The sequence below is a fragment of the Megalops cyprinoides genome, chromosome 6, assembly GCF_013368585.1.
Source record: "Megalops cyprinoides isolate fMegCyp1 chromosome 6, fMegCyp1.pri, whole genome shotgun sequence".
Classification (NCBI taxonomy): Eukaryota; Metazoa; Chordata; class Actinopteri; order Elopiformes; family Megalopidae; genus Megalops; species Megalops cyprinoides.
The window spans coordinates 27,117,384-27,139,648 of NC_050588.1; the positions used below are offsets into that span (position 1 = coordinate 27,117,384).

Below are 22,265 nucleotides of genomic sequence, written 5' to 3' on the forward strand. Positions count from 1 at the left end.
AATATTTACAGCCTGCACTTCAGGTTTACCTCTTGACACGCAGAGCAATAGATTGGTGACTGACTCTAGACACCAAGATAGGGGGAAAATGCAATACAAGAATGCCAAACAGTGCTTTAACACTTTAACACTTTCTCTTCGTTTACACTACAGATTCCCCGCTTCACCGTAAGTATATGTAAAACCCGTGGCACACGTTGATGGCATACATGAAATTCTGTCATTCAAAGTAAAGAAACAGACAAGGAGCAAACCAATGAGTGGCAAACTGTGTACTCATGTAACGCGAAGTACATGACAGCAATTCCTGCTCCTCAAGACTAGGATATCCAATTTCAGTCACAGGCGTCAGACAGGCGCATAACATAAACTGAAAGCCCCCTTGCCTTCCCAAAAAGCATCGGCAAACGAGTAAATAGTGGCGTGTTGACAAAAAACACTAAACGACGTTTTACTGACATAGAGGTGTATGACCAACGCTTTGTGAAGATTCGTCCAGCTTGTTAGACCAGAAAAAGCACACGAGTGTTGGAGTTTTGCTCGTGTTTCCATGTGACACTCAGGTGTACTGTTGCCGTTTTTAAAAATCATAAAATAAAAATAAAGTGGCTAAGAAAAGCATTGCAATTCGCGGAAGAACAATTTACAAAAATATACACTGTGAAAACATCGGATTATTTAAAGCACAGAAAAACTATTTAAAAAGCATAGTAAACACCCGTCGCGTTTTTCACGTTTGCGATTTTTGTGACGTCCCGTTGCCTACACAAGGCTTAATCTGGACTACTGATCAAAACAGTTCGCTATTCTTTCTCTCCCCAATGTGAATTTGCAAATATGATGATGTCACCGAGTCGCCACTTTTTCTTCTAGCGATAGTTATGGCGGAGCTGAAGTTTTCCAACTTTCCTTGGTAAGTTCTCCTCTTGCGGTGCAATGCATCTTGACCATTTTGACTGATTTACTTTTCGTCTTTTTGTTTGTTTTAATTGATTATTTTCTTGAACATTTAAATATGTATACATATTATTTCTTGCTTTTAACGTCAAAATTTGTTACGTAGCTAGCTAACATAGCTATCATATAGCTTTAAGTAGGGCTGCTGTAGCAGTTCGGATCGGTCAGAAAATGGCCCATAATACTGTCATGATTGAAAACACTGCAACATTGTTTCATTTGAATGTCTTTCCGTAACAGAAACAGCAACATCTGAGCGTTCGTAAACATTCTAAAACAAAGCAAACGCAAACGCAAATGCCTTTGTCCATATCTGTAGAGTTCCTTTTTTAAACAGGTTTTGAAAGCAACGTTCATTTTACCCTATTGTTGGGCATACCTATTTTGTTAGCTTGCTAGCATTTGTTTTTACAGTTCTGGGATACGCTCTCGATGCTGTTTTTCAAGCAAATGATCCTTTAAGAAAATGTCATGAAAGAAGTCTGGCTTCGGTGCAAACAGCGTTGAAAGAATAACGCTCGTAAAGTTGCATCAATTGCAACGATGCAATCGACTGAAATACTCACGAATTAGATGGGTAATGGCATTGTAGTGTTACTCGTCTGCAGTTGTCTGTCTTGGCGTTAAACATAGTGGGCTGAATGATACCACAATATGCACAGTTCGGACAGTTTTTTGTCGCTCTGATTGCTTTATGCTGGTCTAAACTGAGGCAGACGTTCAATCATTTTGCTGTAGGCTACATCGTAGACAGCGTGGGACACTATCCATACTGTAGCCAAGATTAACCGTCTGCAGAAAGTTGTAATGTAAAGGTTCAACATTAATGAGCTTGATGGGAAATAAATTTAATCGTAAGTAGTCTGCTGCTGGAAGAAACCAATTTGGTCATCCTGTTGGATGTACAGAACAGATTTAGTCGTGTATCCAACGCACAGGGGATTTTAGAATATTTTGAAAGGAACAGTGGTTTTACTATGTTGACAAATGTGATTGCTCTGTCTGATATTGTAATTTAAAATTGACACACTCATTTAGAAACCTCTTGTTTTTGCTTAAATCAGAGCCTAAATGATGGTCTTTTAAAACAGTCCTAGCCTTTCATAGTCCTTAGTACTTCAGGACTTTTTTTGACTTAACTCCACATGCCAAGTGGTGGTAGCCCCCTCTTTGAGCAGTGCCTTTCGTATGTAGCAGGCAGTTGAACTCAGGAGCACATGTGGTACCACTTTACCTTAGAGGTTAAAGGTAGGTGCAGATGAAACTGCAGGGTCTTAAGGGTGTTTAAAAAGCTGAATTGAAATCTGTGTACTATATTCTCACGTTATAATAGACTTTGCGAAACAATTTGATATTTCGCTTGTTGGTAGTCTAGAACAGATCCTCCAATGCTCAGTTTCTTAGGCCTTGTTTGCTTGTCTTTTCTGCTTGAATATTAGAGGAGTTCCCAAAAGGCAGTCAGCTAACAGTATTTCCAGTCAGCATACGTTTCATTAAAATCTGTTTAAGAAAAAGATATTGGCTTAGAAGAAGGGTAACTTGTGTTACATTTTCTCAATTGGATGAGTTGTGATTTCAGAGGACAAATTTGCCAGTAGGCAAATCACAAGTCATGGATTTTGTCATAATGTTAAGAGTGAGAAACAGACAATTTTATATATTAGTGTGTGAAAAGGAAGGCCTGGAGAAAGTTAAAAACTAGGCCTAGATATTCAAAGGTGTGTGTCCGTTTTGGTTGTGTTTGTGTTGAAAACACTTAGATGTCACAGAACATAACAGGAAACATTGTGAACAAGGGGGCTTTATTTATGAGGGTTAGCCAATCTTGGTAACCTTATTTCTCTGAATTGGAGCAATTGCTAAAGTAATGTTTAAGCTGTGGGATATTGTTCCCTATGTAGAAAATATGAGGTAATGGCATTGATACAATGCTACTACATATGTGCTACACTGTGCTAAACTGTGGATATGTGGTCGGTCAACACATCATTTTCTGTGGGCAGAACCACTGTGCAAAAATCTGTGCAAATGGCTAGCTCTGTCTCAAAACTAGTATTGATTTCTGTTGTTAACTTTGATAAGTGTGGTTAAGTTCTTTGTCCCTCCAGCATCAACATAAATAAATGAATATTTCTTTGATTCATCTTAGTCAGTGTAAACATCCCACACACAGGTTAAAATTGTGCCAAAAAGTGTAAAAAAGTTTCTTCACAGAATAGTCTCCCCACACTTCCTACTTTCTGTCCCCGCCCCCATCCTCGTGTTAGGGTCAGAAGACAACTGCCATTTGGACCAGATCCTTTTCTCACTGTAATATTTGATGTTTTTTGAATCCATTGAATCTTAAAATGTTAGATGTGAGGAATGTTTTGAATATTGGGGAATACGCTAACATGCTGTCTGTGACAATCTTGAGCCAAATTCACTGTGTATCTGCTCATGTCACAGTTTGCCCAAATGTTTTCGGGTAGGTTTTGCACTTTATTGGACCTTGAACTGAGCAAAAGCAAATACCTTCACTTGTCTTAATTTAAGAGAACATACTCATCTGTACCTAAAAGTGTTGTCTAAGACTTTTATTGATGAATAATTATTTTTGCATTGAAGGAGTAAAATGCACAGCACAGACATGTTATCTTTTTCTCATTGTTAGTATTTTTGACTTTTTTTTTTTTTTTTACTGTTTTAACCCATCTCCATTACTTGGTTTCTGAAACTAGCTTATTGGTCAACTCCAAATGTAAAGTATTCTAAATGAAAAGTGTTCTGAGTTTTTGTGCTTGCTGTCACAGGGCTAAGCTGCTCATTAGACCATTATGAAGCTGAACAAACAGCAACTTGGGGAGCATTTGGCTCACTGCCTACTTTGCATGCAGTTTGAGATTCATAAACACTGTCCTGGTATAAGACTTACTGAGCTAGTTTGCATCCTGCAAAGGAAGTGTGATTACCAGTAGAGGCCGAAGTTGTGAAGTCCATGTTCTGTGCTGCAGGAATATTTCACAGCTACTGAGTTATGAAAGTTCAACAAAACATCTCCTCAAGCCAGTGATGCCTTGACTGTGAAAGGAATGGATTTGCTGTCTCAGTAAAAAAAGCCAAATGACAGCATTTTGACATTTTTTAAATATGTTGTTTCTAATCAACATTTTTAGCATGCAACAGACAAAACAGACAAAAATTAAAGAGTAAAATGTTTTATGTTCATTATCTTTAACTTTTTGTGAGTACTTCGTTTTCAGTTCTGTAAGGTTTGATCTATATTCAGCCAAGAGTCATTGAGTTTATTTTCACTTATTCATCTTATACTCATCATTTTACATGGCTACACTCAAATGTTATGATGTGTTGTTTTCTCTAAAGTTGACTGGATCTTGGCATAACGGAGTCCTCATCCCAGATGTTAACATCAGGGACTAAGGAGCATTGGTTTATGAACCATGGACAGTCTGAAAATCATGATTTCACTGTGGTTTTATAATAATTATATTGCTGCCTGATTTAGAAAGTGGCAAACTGTGATATCATTTTAAAGAGTAACATTTTCCCCTTTTGTTGCAAATACTTAATTGCAAATGATTTAACGTCTTAAGAATAGAATTGCCCTAATTCCAGTGCTAACTCCCAGGGCCTGTGCTTACCAAATCCAACAATATAAACACACAGGCTTACAGCTGCCGTTTTAGACAACCAGTCCTCGTAAATATTTACTTTGAGAGTTTAGCTAAGAAATAAAGGAACACTGTCTGTGTGCACAGAGGGTTTTTCAGCCTCTTTCCTGATCTGATCAGAGCCCTGATTTTCACTGCTGGCTTTATATGTCTGGGATGAACATCCTGATAGTAGGTATGAGCATCCAAACACAGTACTCTGTGAATGGTACAGGACCTCATAATAACCATATGTTTTGATGAGAAGAAAGTGTGCTGTTGAGTGTTGTGGATACTTAATAAATGAATGAATGAATGAGTAAATGCCAAGTGAGCTAGTCTGTTTTGTTTGAGAATATTTAATGTATCTGGATGGTTTGCACTTCTGAAATAAATGTCAGGGCTGAAAATTTTCTCACTGTCTGCATTTGACACTATTGTGACTTGAGAAAGAGTGAACATTTGATGCACCAAGGAAAAGTGCGCAGTTATTGACGAGTATTGTTTTCTCAAATTTGAAATGTGCCATAGAGGTGTCTTTTTAATTTTGCACAACTGACAAATTCACCTTACTGTAGCTATGAGTTGTGTAGCTGTTGTGGGAAACATCTCCCATCTTCATGAAAATCTAATGTAAATTTAATTGTAATGATGATGATAGTGCATGTACAATAATATTACATTCTTCCAGCTGTTGTATCCTGTGAAAATGAAATGCCAATGGGGTGATGAAGGCAATGCTACTCTGTGAGAACAGTGATGCGCTCACCACAGCCAGACCTGTGCAGTGACATTTCATACTTTTTACTTATGTACAGTACACAGTCCTATTGTGTTCAGGTTGTGGGTCATACTCCGTTTTTAGTTCAGCACTGTTGTTGACCTTGTGCCGTGTGAGGCATTGTGAATGCACCACCTGCTTTGCCTGGCATAAGCTCCTCTCTGAAAGTTTCTCTTGTTGGCACTCTGAAGGAGTATAGCGTCCAGTGCCGAAGTGCTTGCTGTCAGACAGAATTCATGCCAAGAACTATCTGAGCTTGGTCTGAGCATAGGCAGATTCTATCCCTGTAATCACGTATTGAAGCCACAACTTGTGCTTAAGGTATTTACAGTTGCTCTGAAGCGAGTGAATAGACAGGCTTAATAGCTTATCTACTGTGAATGCCAAGAAAGTTAATTATGACCAATCGGGGAGTTTGGATAAGAAAAATAAACAGTGGCATGCTTTTAAACCTTTCATTTCAGTTTGCTTCTTGATAAAGTACTGAGGAGCAGGGAAATTAAAGACTTTCAAGAATGAGGAAAGTACAAATACAGATATGAAACATAAAAGGGGATATGGTTTATAATGTAATTATATTTTTGGGTGTTCGTTTATAGTGCTAGGCTGCTTAATATCTTGCCTTGAAAATGCATGAATGAGCTGACAATGCCTGATTATTTACTGATCATCAAAAAGGTTATTGATACTGTGCTTGAAGCTGGAATTCAAGTTTAGAGAGAGAAATTGCATGGTGGATCAAAATTTTCCATGTAGTGCAGTTTTTGCCGCATATCCAAATGTTAGTGCTATATGCTTGGTCCAGGCTTCTTGTGAAGCTTCAAACAATGGAATGCAAATGGCCTGTCCATGACCTGTTCATGAATAAGCATCAGAGCTCTCAAGCAGAATGCTAATCATACAGCAGTGCCCTGGTCTACCCTTTACCCAACATCAGATCTGGTAGCACACTGCGCACAAATGTCTGCTGTGATGTTATTCCTGTGTGGTTAGTAAATTGTTGGAATGATTGCCAAACTGATATATCTCAGATAAGTGTACAGACCAGCTAGGCAGGTTCCTGTCCTTAAAACAAAGCTGAGTGTCTCTGTAGCGCATTTCCACTTGAAGGTATAGAAAAAATGTTAAAACTTTTCTGAGTGTGCACATGGGTGCTGGGTCATGATGTCCTTTTGATTAAATCCACTTGTGCTTTGTCACTTCTGCTTTCAAGAGTTAAGACGAGGAGGAGCTTTGATATTGGAGTGTTTCATTGTAAAAAAACAAACAAACAAAAAAAAAAAAACGTATGACTTGAGTTATAACCATAAATAGCACACAAGCATGCAGTCTTTGACCTTAAGCAGTCTCTTATGTGTAGCCAGTGGCTTTTTCTAGTGCTGTAAAACAGGAAGTATTGCAGAAAATTTGCAAAGTCAATGTATAGTATAATATAAACATTTAAACAAATTTAAACATTATTACTGCTATGGCAATTATTTTCCCTCAAAAATCTAAAGACCCTTAATAACAATATTGTCTGTGTAATTTACAATTAAACAGAGTGCAAAACCCAGTGTGTAATATTTAACTTTAAAATAATAGTCAAAGATTTAATAATACTAATGATTAAAGATTATCAGTCTAAATGAAAAAACAAAGAATAAAATAAAAAAGTGTTTGAGTCTAAAAGAGTAAATCACCTTAATAAAACTGAGCATTCAGTGCTGCTTTGTAATATAGAGGATTGTATCTTTCTATTATGTATTATTTAGTGGCATTGTTTGCTACACACATTAAAGTAAGATGCCATTACTCATTGTTAAAATGAAACTTTGCTGAAATTACGCTTTTCAGTCATTTTTAGATAAAAGGAAGAAGCTGTAAAAACGACTTCACGCCAAGAGCATGGTTGCAAGACTGGTAACACCCAGATAGATTTATAGATGCCCTGCCAAGAAAACATCACTTAAAGAAAGAACTGAATGGAACAATCTACAGAAAAGCTGACAATGTCAATATTATCATCCCTGCGTGTCTTGCCTGTTGCCTTTGTTTCTTGTTAAAAGTTATAATGCAAGTCTGTTTCATGCTGTTTTACGCTGCTGTGTTCCTCCCTGTGAATATTTAAACGGCTCATAAGGTCCCTGTGAGGCCTGTTTTTCCACTGCCATTAACTGCACTGGACTCCACCAGAGCGGCAGACCTCCAGCTCTGTTTATATTCCACTGTAAAATTCAAACAGACCTTCTCTTAACATCTGACCCCTGCAGAGGAAAGTGTCAGTTGCAAGCACGTTAATGATGTGGTTGATGCCCGCCGTGGCATAACAATTCTCCTGAGCTTGCTCAACCATTTTATGCATTCATTTGTTTTCACACTTGTTGCAGGCGCTCTCCACCATAAACATAATGGGGTCAGGTGAAAATGCAGATATCTGGGAGGCTGTTTGCCAGAAGGTGATGTCCCTTCCCCCCTCCGGGTGTGGGCAGAGGGCTGCTGGGGCTGCTGGGGCCCCTGTCCTGCTGTCTTGCGAATATTTCCCTTAGAGGAGACTGTGAGGAGCTTGGGGTTCATGAAGGGTTCACCTCCCAGTTAATAAACCACAGGACTGTACAAGGAGTGGGAGACAGGCCTGGCACTCGGCCAGAAACCACACACCCGCTCCTGAGCGGCAAGCACAAAGCGTCATCTGTTGTGGGTGCTGCTGTGCCACTCCATATTGCACCGAACGAACGAAGCTCCCTTCATGACACCCATCAGGCGGGACGCATTTGTATTCTTTGATGCTCTAGCATCCTGAGATGGAGGAATGCCTTAATGCTCCATTTTTATCTCCTGGAATACTTGAGCCTCAGAAGAATTTCCTGTTGTCAAAAACGTCAGGCGAAAGGGAAGGTTTTGCTGACAGAACTGGGTCGGCCACGCGGTGATTGGTGGCTTGGAGCGCGTCAGAATGACCACAGCACATGTGGCCAGCGGTGACGAGCAGGCAGCGGTCAGCCTGCGGGGCACGGGGATTAAGGGCAGATGACCGCGGTTGGTGGAGAGGGCTAACTGGATGAGACTGGACAGTGAGACACCATTGTGCTCCCTATGTGTTGACAGTGATCGTTTTCTGTCTGCACTGAGATCAGGGCAGTAAAGTGATCACAGCCCTAAACACAGCTGTAATAACACGGGTGGCGTGCGCTCCAGTCCAAGACTAAGCCGGCTTCTGCCTTGCATGCCAATACATTAGACTCCAAACTGATGGGGTACTGTGCTGAGCAGCAGCTGGACCCTCTACCACACTGGTGACTTGAGGATCTCCTCAGATCACAATATGTGCCGATGTGTTTGGCACAGTGGAGAGGTTTACCAGTCAAAATAGCTGTGACATGTTAAACTTTTTAAGGTAAAGCAAAACAGCCATGTAATGTCTCATCACCAGCATCATCTCGTCATCACCATGTGGTAATTTAGCTCTGCGGCGTTTTTGCTGATTCACAAATCCAAACTATAATTAAAACACTGCATGTAGTTCAATCATTCACTCCTCTGTCATGCATTTTCTCGCTGAAACTGCTTCAAGTGTCTCAAGGGGGTGCAAGTGTTTTTTGAAATATAAGACTAATAAGCATTATAAAAAATGATGTATGTGCACACAGCTGCCCAGGATCAATTTTACTCATCAATATGCTTCAGTGGGCTAGGGAACGAGAATTTGGAGAAACAAATCACGATGCATATTTTTTAAATTTAAAAATATACAAATATTTATGTCAGTGGTACTTCAGAGGCTGAAAGGGCTAAATCTCTGTTTAACTCCTATTTCCCTTTTTTCACCTCTAGATTTTTAAGGCCAGCTGCTTATTCCAATGGAGCACATTCAAGGGGCCTGGAAGACCCTCAGTAATGGGTTTGGATTTAAGGATTCCGTGTTTGAGGACCCCTGTCTGTCGCCTACTATCGACCAAGGCTTTGCCTATCAAAGGCGCTCATCAGACGACAGCAAAATCGCTGACTCTACCAAGACAAGCAGCACTATCCGAGTCTACCTGCCCAACAAGCAGCGCACTGTGGTAAAGTATCAATGTCCCGGACCAGCTGTAGGTTAGGCCCTTCATTCAGTCTATGAAATCGCTCTCTACGAACTTGTCAATGTATAAATTTAGATTGTCATGAAACATTTGGCAGACTGATCCTAAAATGATCCTGAAATGTTTCAGAAAGTTAGAAGCCCAGGCAGTTTATAGTCACTTCACCAGATTGCTTGATTTCACAAAATCACAGTTATTTATATCATGTTGGATACCATTTGAATCTTGATATGTTGTGTAAAGGGTGATTTTTTCCACTGCATGAACTTCTTGGGTGGCTTAGTAAACAGGCAGAAATGCATAGAATACTGTACATGTGCATAAGGGTGTGTCAAAAGTTAACACTAGGTAGCTGTCTACACAGCTAATGTCCATCATCCCCCAAAGCATTAACAATGTCGTCAGAGCCAGGTCTCTTTCCAGTTATGGTGATCTCCGAGTTAATTTTGGTGTGGGTTCTGTAGCTGTGTTATAATTCAGGTGAGGTTTCCACTATGTTGCAAATTTTTTTCCAAATCTTTTTAAGACGGCATCTGTGTCTTAGCTAAAATATGTTACCTGGCCTGTTTGGTGACTTGGACTACACATAACGTAACAACTAGATGCAAGGAGTGGCAAAAAAACTAAAGAAATGGGCCCCCCAGAAGTTCAGTCAGCAAGGTGCTCGCCATGAGTGTATATTGGGCACTACGGCCCTGGTTTTAGAATCCGCCAACAATGACCGGGAGCCCACAGCAGCTAAATAAAGGTCATCCAGGGATCTACTCACCCCACAACTCTTGTCACCCAGTGACCCATTGGGTGCCTGCAGGTTGCATGGTTGGTATCAGTAGAGTAGTGCTGATCTTCCAATCAACAGCCACTTCACTGTAGTGCACTGTGGCGCATGTGTATCAGAGGATTGCAATAGTCTTATCCTGTGCTTCTGTTTGAGTTCCGAGGTTGTTGTAATGAGTCGAGCCTAACATAGTATGATTGGCAATCATAAAATGGGTCAAAATGCCAGAAATTCCCTCACAAAATAATACACCAAATAAAGTCCAGTGTTTCTCAGCAGTGCATTATTGTTCATGTCAGGTGTTGGTATTGTCCCACAGGTGAACGTACGGCCAGGTATGACCCTGCACAACTGCCTCATCAAAGCCCTCAAGGTGAGGGGGCTCCAGCCAGAGTGTTGTGCTGTCTTCAGATTGCACCCAGGACAGAAAAAGTAAGAATTACTTTCTCACAGCTCTGTACGCCTTTACTTTGGCATGCTTTTGAGAAATCCCCATCTGCTGGATGAATCAAGGCATCCTGCAGATTTCTTCATCAGTAGTGTGTTTTAGATTAATGGATAAAACTTATTTTCATTCATTAATGAATTTCTCTAGTGGCTGATTATTTGCTGTGAGCTTGGCCCAGGTTGTGTTTTCTGCCAGTTCACTCTGGTGTCTCACTGTTCATCTTTCCTTTTTTTCTGTAGCAGAAAATCCCGTATGGATTGGACTACGGATTCTACCTCACTCATTGGGGAGGACCTGGTAGTGGAAGTTCTAGATCATGTACCCTTGACTACGCACAATTTTGTGAGTGTTCCTGAAGTCCACAATAATGTCTCCCTCACAGCGTGGTGCACCCAGTCATATTCGGAAAGTGACTGACTATCTACTCAATTTCCTTCTCCACAGGTTCGGAAAACGTTTCTGAAGTTAGCCTTTTGCGATATATGTCAGAAGTTTCTCCTGAATGGTTTCCGTTGCCAAACATGTGGCTACAAATTCCATGAGCATTGCAGCACCAAAGTCCCCACTATGTGTGTGGACTGGAGCAACATCAGACAACTTCTGTGAGTTTCCTGATGAATACTGTGAGCACAGCATGGAAGACTCTAAAGTGTAGGGCAAATCCTATGCCTGGTGGCATTTGTACTTCAGTTATACTTTGTTTGAGCTGGTTCTCGTTTACATGTAAATATTCTATTTTCTGTTACAGAGGGGATGTTATTTAAAAGGATCTTTTTTAAAAAAAATACGTATTTTTTAAACTTGAATCCAACTCTTCTTTTTACCTCATTCTTTTAAGGGGCTCTAACATTCCTCTGTGGTACAGCAAGGAAATTGATTGCAATGTAAAGGTTCTTTTAATGTCAGTACAATGCTGTCATTTCAGCAGGCAAAAGAAAGCAAATTTTTTACTCATTTAGGTTTTTCAAGTAGATGTAAGAATTGATGCCCCTAAATCAGCTGACATGGAAAGGCTGTACAGTTTTCTACCTTGTTCCATTTGTTGAACTGTTCAAACAGTACTGACACTGTCATTGAAAACGGGATTTTGCATGCAGAGTTTCTCCATGTTTAGACCTTGCTTTGTAGATGACTATCAATGAAAATAAGGGCACAGCACAAAAGGCTTTTATCTGGCTTATGTAATTAATTCTGCACCTTTTACACTGGGGGACATGACCATATCCATCATTAATGAAACTCCTTACAAGCCAGTAATTTCATGTGTATAGTTCATTAGCTTCATATCTTTTTAATGGAACTCATACAAAGGATTGTGCCATGATATTTGCCCTCTGTTTTTTTTTTTTTGCCCCTAGGCTGTTCCCCACTCCGGGTGAAAGTGGGGGTCCATCTCTCCCCCCCTTGACCTCCCGGCGCATGCGTGACTCCCTATCCCGTTTCCCTGTCAGGTGAGTCCCTCCACTGCCATTTCCATTTCTGTCTCAGTTGCTTACTGGCCTTGTGTGCAAGCAGACTCACAATGCAGAGAGCCTCTGCATTTTGAGAAATTGAAACAACTAGGATTAATCCTTATCAGTCTCTTGTGTTCTCTTGTGTGGCTGAATCACTGGAGTATGCAAAATTGCAAGTGCTGATGATGTGAGATTTTAGTTAGCCCAGCAGGGGCACAGCCCAAGTGTTAGGAGAGTGCTAATCTGTGGAATAAATATGGGAGTGGGAGAGCAGTGCACATGAAAGCAGGGCCAAGTAGGCACTGAAAGTTCAGGCTCAGTGTTGTGTAATTATGGGGTGTGGATCCAGCCAAGCTTTCAGCTCTGGGAGTTCCTACTACTGTGGAAGTAGAGGCAGAGGGAAGTTTGGACTCACGGCTTATGAGAATTCACTAACAAATAGCTCTTTCAGGAAAGGGTTTACGAGTAAAATTACAGGAAGGGAGATTAATTTTTCAACTAACGTACTTTCAAACCGTTTTCCAGAGTTGCATTTGGAAGAACGACACTGACATTGCACAGCCATGACTTGCAGCTTGGGCAGATTAATTGCCAAGCAGCTGGAATTTCCTTGATCCACAAAGTCCCAATAGCATCTGAAAGGGCCCTGCAGAACCGGGAGGGCCGCACATGCTAGTGGCCTCCTCTAATGGGAGAGTTCCCACTTGATGTGAAGGCTTGTCACCCAGATCTGTACTAGTAAAGAGTGTGACGGACAGAAGAGGAAGTGAATCACTTTGTTGCCACTTGTCCTAGTGGGGCGTCTTTGCACATAGTTAAAGACTTGCTGTTTGGGCTGCAAGATCACGCAACATGAATGCTGCTCTTGCAACTTTCCTTTATGATAGAACTCTGCTTGGTGAAATGACTGCAGTGGCAATGCATTATATTAAGTGTGATGAATGAGAGCGCAGAGGTGGAGCACTGAGCACTTCCCTTTCTTTAGGTTCTCGTGCAGCAGGTCAGCAGATGGTCACAGCTACAGTGTGGTCTGGTACAAGTCCCTCTTACAGTCTGCTCTCGGCAGAGAGAAGCAGCATTTCTGAAGGGTGTGTCCCAACAACCAAAAGCAGCGCAGCAAAATAGAAAAGAGAAATCAGGGTGTACCACAGACTGCCGAGGGATGCTGTCAGTGCGGCTGCAGTGAACGTGTGGATGCTTTAGCCATGAGTGTGAGATGGCCTAATTACAGTAATCACAACCAGTAATCATGAGGTGCAGCCTCAGCTAATTATAACAAATGGCTTGTCTGTTTCTCTCATCTTTCACATCCAATTCAGCAGTGCAATTCACTTAAAAATTTGCAGACGTCTGGTGTGGAAATGTGTACAGTCACTTCATTGTTTCTTTTGTTAAGTGTTTTGTCCCTTTTGTGAGAAGTAACATAAAAAATATGGGTGAGCTCCAAAGAGGAACCGAGAGAAACTAATTTGCAAGATAGGTGTGGAGCAGTCCTTTATGGAGGTTGTTTTTAAAATTCCACTGTGGCTTCAACAACCAGTTTTTTTTTTCCAGCTCGGCACACAGACATTCTACCCCTCATGCCTTCAACTACACTGCACCCTACCCACCTTCAGGGGGTGCACTCTCTCATAGGCAGAGGTCAACGTCCACACCAAATGTCCACATGGTCAGCACCACCATGCCTGTTGACAACAGTGTTATAGAGGTAACCAGCCTAACCAGCACCTTCACCTCCTTGGTGTCATTCTGTTCAGTGCCACCAGTTGACAATCTTAGATTAGAGTCTTAGTTTACATAACATGTAAAGCATATTGCTACATTTACACCAGAGTAATCCCATGCATTTTGTGTTAACCTCCTTTTTCTGTTCTTTAAATGTATTAAGTTTATTTGCAATTCATAATTTGTTTGATTTTGGTTTTGTTACTCTTGAGTCTGAGAACCCATCCTGCTTAATTTCCCACCTGTTTCCCTCTTTATTCGATTTTTAGGGCTTTGAAAGCTACCTGGGTGTGAAGCGCAGTTCACTTCCCGGAGGGCCAGTGTACACTGGTTCTTCTTTCAGCCAGTACCTGGCTGAAAGAAGAACTAATGCGTTAGTAACAGTATATTAAGCCATGCTAAAATGGATAAGTTCAGAATACAGCACAGTCTTAGGTTTTCATTTAAGGAATTTGATGTTAAGGATTAAGCTAATTAAATAATTAAGAGCAAAAGTTGGCACAAAATTCCTAAACAGATTGGCTTTCCCCGTGCACCCCTATTGTGGGTTTTTTTTGTTAAAGTAAAAATACAGTGATTAAAGGAGACACCCAGGTAGTACCCCATTTTTCTTTTTTCCTTTCCTTCACTCTGTCCCTTTTCCTCCTCTTTTCACTGTCCTGCTGTGTCATGACGTCACGGGGAGTAGCTAGATTGCCTGAATGCTTCTCCTAGCTCCTGGTGCCGTCGGTTTTGCCTGAAGAGAAGAGTAGGTATTGTTCGCTTCTCCGGCACTTTAATTAAAGGCAGATCACCATGAAATGGTTAAGAGTAAGGATCTCCAGGCCTCTATTCTGAACCAGAAGTCGAGTTTGAAAGTGTCCATGTTGAGATGTTTGCTTGCAGTTTAGGTAGAGCTTCATTCTGATTGGCTGCTTGCCTTGGTTTAACACCACATCATAGAATAATGTAAGCGCTCCAGCTTTTAACTGAGGATTAGATTCAGTGTGACCATAATGCATTTTGTCCTTAACTTTGAGTGAAGGCATTAAGCAATTCAACTCTAAGCACGTGTTGCAAGACTTAGTTTTTAAACTTTGAAAAATAAGTGCATTATGGTTTGGTCAAACAAAGTAGTCATAGTAAAAAAATAAGTAAATAACCAAAATTCAGAAAGTGATTAATGTTGCTCATGCAGATAATGCCTTTCTGAATGAGAGTTCAGTATGTAATAAATGGTATTTTGTCCTTTAATTTGCATCTAATCTCTCTTTTTTCATTGCAAGGATGCCATGAGATGTCATGATTCAGGTAAGACACTCTAAACACCCTAAATCACAATATATGTAGATATCAAAGGTTATGTGGTTTGTTTTCACGGTTCCTGTATCTGAGAAAAATATTGGTTGCATTATCACGATTGAAATAAGAAAATTTGACAACATTTTTTCTTACCTGGAGAGTCTTGCAAGAAAACAAAATGATCAGTTGTTCTAATCCCATGCAAATGGTGCTGTCCTCATTTTCTGAACCCAAGCAGGAAGCCCACCAAATCAGAGCCCCACAGGCTGGTCCCAGTCCAAAACACCAGCACCTACGCATAGAGAGAGGGCACCTTCCTCCAACACGCAGGAGAAGAACAGAATTGTGAGTACAGTACTAAGTGAGGGGAGTGCCACCATTACCCACACTGAACTGCTGCGATAGCTTTACAGTAATCGGCTAAGCAGCTCCTTGTTGCCTTGTTGAGAGCACATAGGGTGCTCCGTGGAGAATTCTGGCTAATGATGTGTGTTGTCCTCCAGCGGCCAAGGGATAAGAGAGACTCTAGCTACTACTGGGAGATTGAAGCCAGCGAGGTGATGCTGCTCTCACGGATTGGCTCCGGCTCCTTTGGGACGGTATACAAAGGGAAATGGCACGGTATGGCTTACACGCAGCTGTGGAAATATTCTTCTGTCACTAAACCAGTGTGTGATGAGACTCTTTGGCTGTGAATTCCAGTGAGATATTAAAAAAATATTTGTTCTTCAGGCTCAATGTATAGTATCATATTTTGTGGGTGAATAGTAAACAGAGGAACTCACTTTGGCAGGTGATGTAGCAGTGAAGATATTAAAGGTCACGGATCCTACGCCAGAACAGTTCCAGGCCTTCCGCAACGAGGTGGCAGTTCTGAGGTGAATATTGGGATGAAGGATGAGGATTGGTTGGTCAGCCATGTTAAATTTAACGTTGTGCCTATTGTGATGAAAATGGCACTTGACAAATCACTCCTGGCATGTCTCTGGTAGCCTCTTTATACAAATGGGCTTACTCTTGATCATCTCATTGTCCATCTCTCTGCACAGCTTGTGCCTGGTCTTAAAACACTTTGCTACAAGAAGCAGTTCTAGAGGGGGATATATGAGAGTGTGGTACAGACTAAATCTTTTGGATCTCCTGTCACTTTGGGGCATAATTCGTCTTTGTCTCCTGATGACAGGAAAACCAGACATGTCAACATCCTGTTGTTCATGGGTTACATGACAAAGGACAACCTTGCCATTGTGACGCAGTGGTGTGATGGCAGCAGCCTCTACAAGCACCTGCATGTCCAGGAGACCAACCTGCAGATGTTCCAGCTCATCGATATTGCTAGGCAGACCGCTCAGGGCATGGAGTGAGTCACCATCCGAGGACAGTCTCAGCACAAAAGGCCAAGCGGTGTCATCACTTTACACTCAGGCAGTCACAGACTGTAGGGGTTTTAATAAATGCCAAAGGGAAGCTCCACTGAACATCCAGTTCCAGGGCTGCATGAAACAGTTAGGCTTTTCCATAAGGCTATACAAGGGTTTGTGACAACGTCAAGTCAGTGGACCCTAAAGAAATGCTTCCCCAACCACAGAATAGTGTCAGTATGTGGTCCCTGCAAATAGTTGTTCCTTGTTTCGGTTTGATGCATGTGTGACATTAATATGAATTTTTAGTTACAGCTCAGCTCTGCAGTTGAGCTCCTAAGCTCAAGAGCTCTGCCATTACAGTTAAATTAAAATTTTCTTGGGGACTGGCTGTTAGGTCTTGTCTGAGGAGGTCATGGTTCTGAATATGTCAGACATAACTTTAACCGTAACTTTGCAGCACAGGTATGAAGATTAAATGAAGACTTACTGTCTTCTCTGTCTGTTCTTGTCAGTTCAGTGTTGGTTGTGTGTTAAAATATTTAAAATTAGTGATTTAATATGATTTACGTATGCTAATCTTTTTTTATTTTTTTCTGTTCAAGTTATTTACATGCAAAGAATATCATCCACCGGGATATGAAATCAAACAGTATCCTTTTTAGGAGGTTTGTAAGTGTAACAGTAAGATAGACAGATGTATAAATGACAGAGTTGTGGGTCATTAGCTTCCACTGGGAACTGCAGAAACATTTAGCTTGCAGTAAACCGTGACATACATATTCCTTATGCACTGATGGACAATTGAAGGCATTTTGCCATGTGTACCAAATTAATTCAGTTTCTAATTAACTGAAGAGACATTAATGTATTGGACAGGCGCAATATTCAAAATGGTTGCATTGGTTGATGCATCCATGAATGTGATCCACATGGCATTGTTTCCCTTTGACGTGAGAGCAGATATCTTCCTGCATGAAGGTTTGACGGTAAAGATTGGGGACTTTGGTCTGGCAACAGTGAAAGCCCGCTGGAGCGGTTCCCACCAGGTGGAGCAGCCCTCTGGATCCATACTGTGGATGGTGAGCGAGGCAGAGCTCTTAACAGCTGCCCATTAACCAGCCTAATCACCTTCTGCAGCTGTTTGCTTTCACAGACCTGTCTGCAACAGGTCATTGTTTCAGCCCTGAATGACCACAGGACTGGGGAGGTGACTGTGATGTTTTGAATTTTTCACATTAACAATTATCTCAGGAATGTTCTCCTGAGATGTGGACATCTGATCTTTTAAAATGTGTGTGTGTTTGAGTGTGTTTGTGTGTTTGTGTGTGTGTGTTTGTGTGTTTGTGTGTGAGTGTTTGAGTGTGTTAATGTGTGTTAGTGTGTGCGAGTGTGTGTTCGCGTGTGTGTGTGTATTTTTGGTAGTGCTATTTTAGTGCAGCATTGCTGCCAGTGTAGCAGTGCTGTGAGAATAGCTGTAACTAATGTTTACACTTTAGGAAATGGAGCAAGCTCGTTTCATCTAGTCTAAAATTGATTTTGTTCTGAAAATATAACCATATGTATTTTTGCTCAGCATCATATAACCAAACTGGCAAACGTGCCCTCACCGCTTGCTGAATATAGAGCACATTATTATATGGCATGCAGACAACTGCTGGGAGCACTGTGTAGGTATTACAGCAGAAGTCAGTTTACTTCAGATGAGAAACAGATGAAAACATCAAATTGTTTGGCCATTTAAAAGGTCTTTTTTTTTGGTCCATAAAATCATAGAAGGCTACATGATGTTATGCCCCCCCCCCCCCCCCCCCCCCCCACAGCTGCTTATAAGCTTTGGTAATTGAAAAAGATGTCAATATAAAGATTATGCTTTGTAGAGTTTATACTGATGTTCTGTAATTCCTTCTTATTTCATGTTTGTCAATACACAGTATATACATTACTTATTACCCACTATGTCTCGTTACATAGTACAAAAGGAAGATCAAAGCATTACAAGATCTGGTTGATTTTAAAGAACTGTTCCAAAATATCTATGCTCACGGGATGATCATCTGCCGTCATAGTTTGTAGTTTGTGAAACCTTTTCTTCTTTCACGGGGGGACTTGAAGGTGGTATCTTTGATGTGATGAAATGCAGCTCTCTGGAATTGTCTCAGTGACTGTGGAGATAGTTGCCTGATTCTGCAGAAAAGGATGAATGTTTGTTCAAAACACTCTTGTTGAAGCCTAAGAACAACCTTTCTTTATTGACATCAGCCAATGGCACCAGCTTACCACCAGCCTCATAAAAATTTTTCATATTCAATCATTTCATTTTTTCTTAATCTTACTGAATTTCCAAGATGTCACACAGCTTAATTGAGATGCATATGGCGTATGGCTATCACCGACTGCATTACTGTGTTGCAGTAAATTCAGTAGTGATCAGTGTCTGCTTTTAGGACTGTAAAACCAAATGGATGCCTTTTGGCAGAGCGACAGGCTATAGTGGAAATTTGATACCTCAAGGAATAAATTATGTTGAAATACCTTAGTCTGAAAGTTGGAAAAAATCCCAAGACTTTCGGCATTGATTCACACAAGACTATCAAAGGGGCAGAGTTTTCATTCAGCTTCACTTAGTATATGTGTGCTTGCTCTCCAGAGAAATTGACCCATGGCTCTTCTCTCCCAGGCCCCGGAAGTTATACGGATGCAGGACAATAACCCATACAGCTTCCAGTCGGACGTGTACTCCTACGGCATTGTGCTCTATGAGCTCATGACAGGGGAGCTTCCCTACTCAATGATAGCCAACCGAGACCAGGTAAAAGCATGAAACGCAGCATGCAGAAAACTAATTGCAATTACAGCAATGTCTTTAATTTTTATTAAAAAGTAAGAACCAAACTTTATGTGGTTTTATATTGCTAGTGAGTGGAGATGAATTGTGACATATCACTTTCATGGCAAGGCTGAATTCATCACCACTATCTTTTTTGACCCTGTAAATTGTTTCAGTAAATTGCATATCTGTAAACTGTGATGATAAGGAATTTGCTCTGTGTATTCAGTGAGGCACAAGACCACTCAGTGTCACAGTAAATTAAGAAACCTACAATAGATACATAATTTTCCCAATTGCATGAGTACACCCCAGTTCAGCCAGGGGCTGGTGTCAGATGATTGAACGTCTTCTTTTCTTCAGGAGTGAATTGGCACTCTTGAAGAACTGGAGTTGTGTTTTTTGCTCCCATGGAGGAGCAGCCTGTGTCCTTTGGCTCAAGTGTATGTAGATTGTGGGGCAGGCAGCTCTGCAGAAAGCTCCTGGGAAAGAATAATCTCTGCCTGGCGTGGTGCCCACAGTGTGGCCAGGGCGGTCACCCTGGAGCCGCAGCACTAAATTTAGGCCTGGGAGTCCAAACCCCTGTTTGTCTCCCGTGACCACAGGATAAGGCAAGCTGGGCCTGCACCCGGTTTGTTTGTTGCGCTGGCATCGACGCCGTCTCTTTGCACATTCTTTCTGTAAACCCCTGGCTCCGGGCCTGTACCTTTTCGTTGTTGTTGTTGTTGTTGTTGTCAGCCTCGGCAGTGGACCGGTGCCAGCAAATTTCTGAGACTCTCTGCAACCAGCCTCGCTCCAGGAAAAGAGTCTCTTTGTTTGTGAGGCCTTACCTCCTGCCCCTTGCCCCGGTGTGTGGAGGTGGCGACCCGCTCTCCTGTACTGTTGGTGGTGAACAGCACTGCCTTACGCCCACTGCCCTTTTGTCTCCTCCCAGATCATCTTCATGGTCGGCAGGGGATACCTGTCTCCAGACCTGAGCAAGCTGTACAAGAGCTGCCCCAAAGCCATGAAGAGGCTGGTCGCTGACTGCATCAAGAAGTCCAAAGATGAGAGGCCTCTGTTCCCTCAGGTAGGTTTTTAACTACAGACATATTGTCTGTAGAGGGGTAATGAGGTTGTGGTAAATTGCAAACAAATAAGATGTTCTGATTATGATCTCTGAGAAAAATTTGTTTAGATTTTAATAAGGATACTTACTCACACAATCACAGTGATTATAAATATCAGTTATATGCCTTACACATGGCACATGATTCTGGGCAATTTACTACAGGTAGATCGTGTGAATTACAGTCAATGTATAGTCAACCTCATTTGTCAAAATGCAGGTCTACATTTAGTGAGGATACACTTGAATTGATACTTACTGCTGACATCCTAAAAAAGTCTGTTTGGACTTAGCAAGGTTTGACTGGTATTATTCTGTAATTTGCTCCCATCACCACCACTATATCACACCGATATGAGGTAGCAGCAGTAACAAACGGGAGGAAGTATTGAGTTGCTAAGCTGCTCAGGCTTGACTGGTAATTACTGAAAAAAGGGAGTGGTGCCTACACGTTATCGAATGTCTAATGTCCTCTCTGGGCTGGGTCCTAGATACTGTCATCCATAGAGCTTCTGCAGCACTCGCTTCCCAAAATCAACCGCAGCGCCTCCGAGCCATCCCTGCACCGAGCCTCGCACACTGAGGACATTAACTCCTGCACTTTGACCTCCACGAAGCTGCCTGTGTTCTAGCACAACCCTTCAGCCTCCGAGCCAAGCCAAATTCCTCATGAGGAGAAAACATGCTTGACAAACAGAAGAACAGTGCAATTCAGTAAATGCATTCATATGTAACCAAAACCCATGGCCAGCAGCACGGCACCGATGAGAAGACCGGAACAGAGGCCACTCTCCACTTGTGCTGTATGAAGTCTAGCGCTTTGTCTTCCCTGATGTCCTGTATACTAGTCTCAAGTGGAAAGGATACTTTGCAGTCTGCACACACCCGATACTTTCAGTTACAGAATAAAGACGATTTTCGCATCTTCGAGGAATGAGTGAAGCTCATTTCAGAACCTCCAAGATGTCCAACTTCCTCATCCTCCTTTTGTTCCTGTAAGCAAGACAATTCTCTACAACCCTGTCCATTTCTGTCATGTCCAAAATACACCTTTCTGATTAGCAACTTTCATCTAGGTCTTGGCCATATTTTAATTGGAGTTGTACTGATGCTAAACAATACCAAAATCACATTCAAATTGGTGTTTTCCCGAGAGGAATTATTTTGGAAGTGCAACACATTTCATAATTTGAAATGTGCAAGTATAGACATCTGCATAGTGTGGGCATAGATGTAATTGAGAAAATATATTATGTCTTGTGTACACACAGTCATGAACAATGGATCTGTCTCCCCTTTCCCATCCAGGATGTTGGTTCATGGTTTGCTTTTTAGGGTTGTTAAAGGTAATTATCAAGCTGTCTTTCTTGGGCTGTACTATCATGGGAAAATGTGAGTGCAGAGAATGACTGCTCTCTGTAGTGTCTTTCAGTGATTTTGGGGTTTTCATTTGTTTTTGGTCTTCTATTGCTTGTTACAGAGGATAAACATTGTAAACCTGATGAAAACTTTGTTTATCCATTGCATTTTAATAAATTTAAGTTAAATACATTGTTTGAATGACTCAGTTGAAAAAAAACATCACAGAAGGTGAAGGTTTAAACAGGAGTTTAAATTCAAAGTACAACTCAAATGTATTAATATACAACACATAAAATATGATACTAAAAAGCTTTTTTTTTCAAAGAAAACCACAAAGTAGCCACAAACCTGATGAGTTTTATGTACCAGAATCAATATTTTGTATTGCATAAAATGCTGCAGTATTGTGTATTCAAATACACAAGCTTTTTTTTCTTAGTAAAATTATCTCGTGACTATTTCAGTTCTG

At 41.2% G+C, this 22,265-nt stretch overlaps 1 protein-coding gene across 4 annotated transcripts; it reads left to right on the top strand.

The window, feature by feature from the left end:
- Nucleotides 1–475: 475 nt before the first annotated feature.
- Nucleotides 476–21,898, top strand: raf1b (Raf-1 proto-oncogene, serine/threonine kinase b). 4 transcript variants are annotated; one of them, XM_036530211.1, is made up of 18 exons: nt 476–913; nt 9,202–9,431; nt 10,547–10,659; nt 10,915–11,017; nt 11,120–11,277; nt 12,034–12,126; nt 13,684–13,837; nt 14,543–14,602; nt 15,120–15,144; nt 15,371–15,480; nt 15,639–15,756; nt 15,929–16,013; nt 16,319–16,495; nt 17,102–17,148; nt 17,460–17,578; nt 19,177–19,308; nt 20,261–20,395; nt 20,926–21,898. In XM_036530211.1, the coding sequence occupies exons 2-18, from the start codon at nt 9,228–9,230 to the stop codon at nt 21,064–21,066; spliced, it is 1,974 nt and encodes a 657-aa protein (XP_036386104.1). In that variant the 5' UTR covers nt 476–913; nt 9,202–9,227; the 3' UTR covers nt 21,067–21,898. The 4 variants fall into 4 exon arrangements, with proteins under 4 accessions (XP_036386104.1, XP_036386105.1, XP_036386106.1 ...); XM_036530212.1 differs by having other exon boundaries at nt 15,374–15,480; XM_036530213.1 differs by lacking the exon at nt 14,543–14,602 and having other exon boundaries at nt 20,926–21,897.
- Nucleotides 21,899–22,265: the final 367 nt, after the last annotated feature.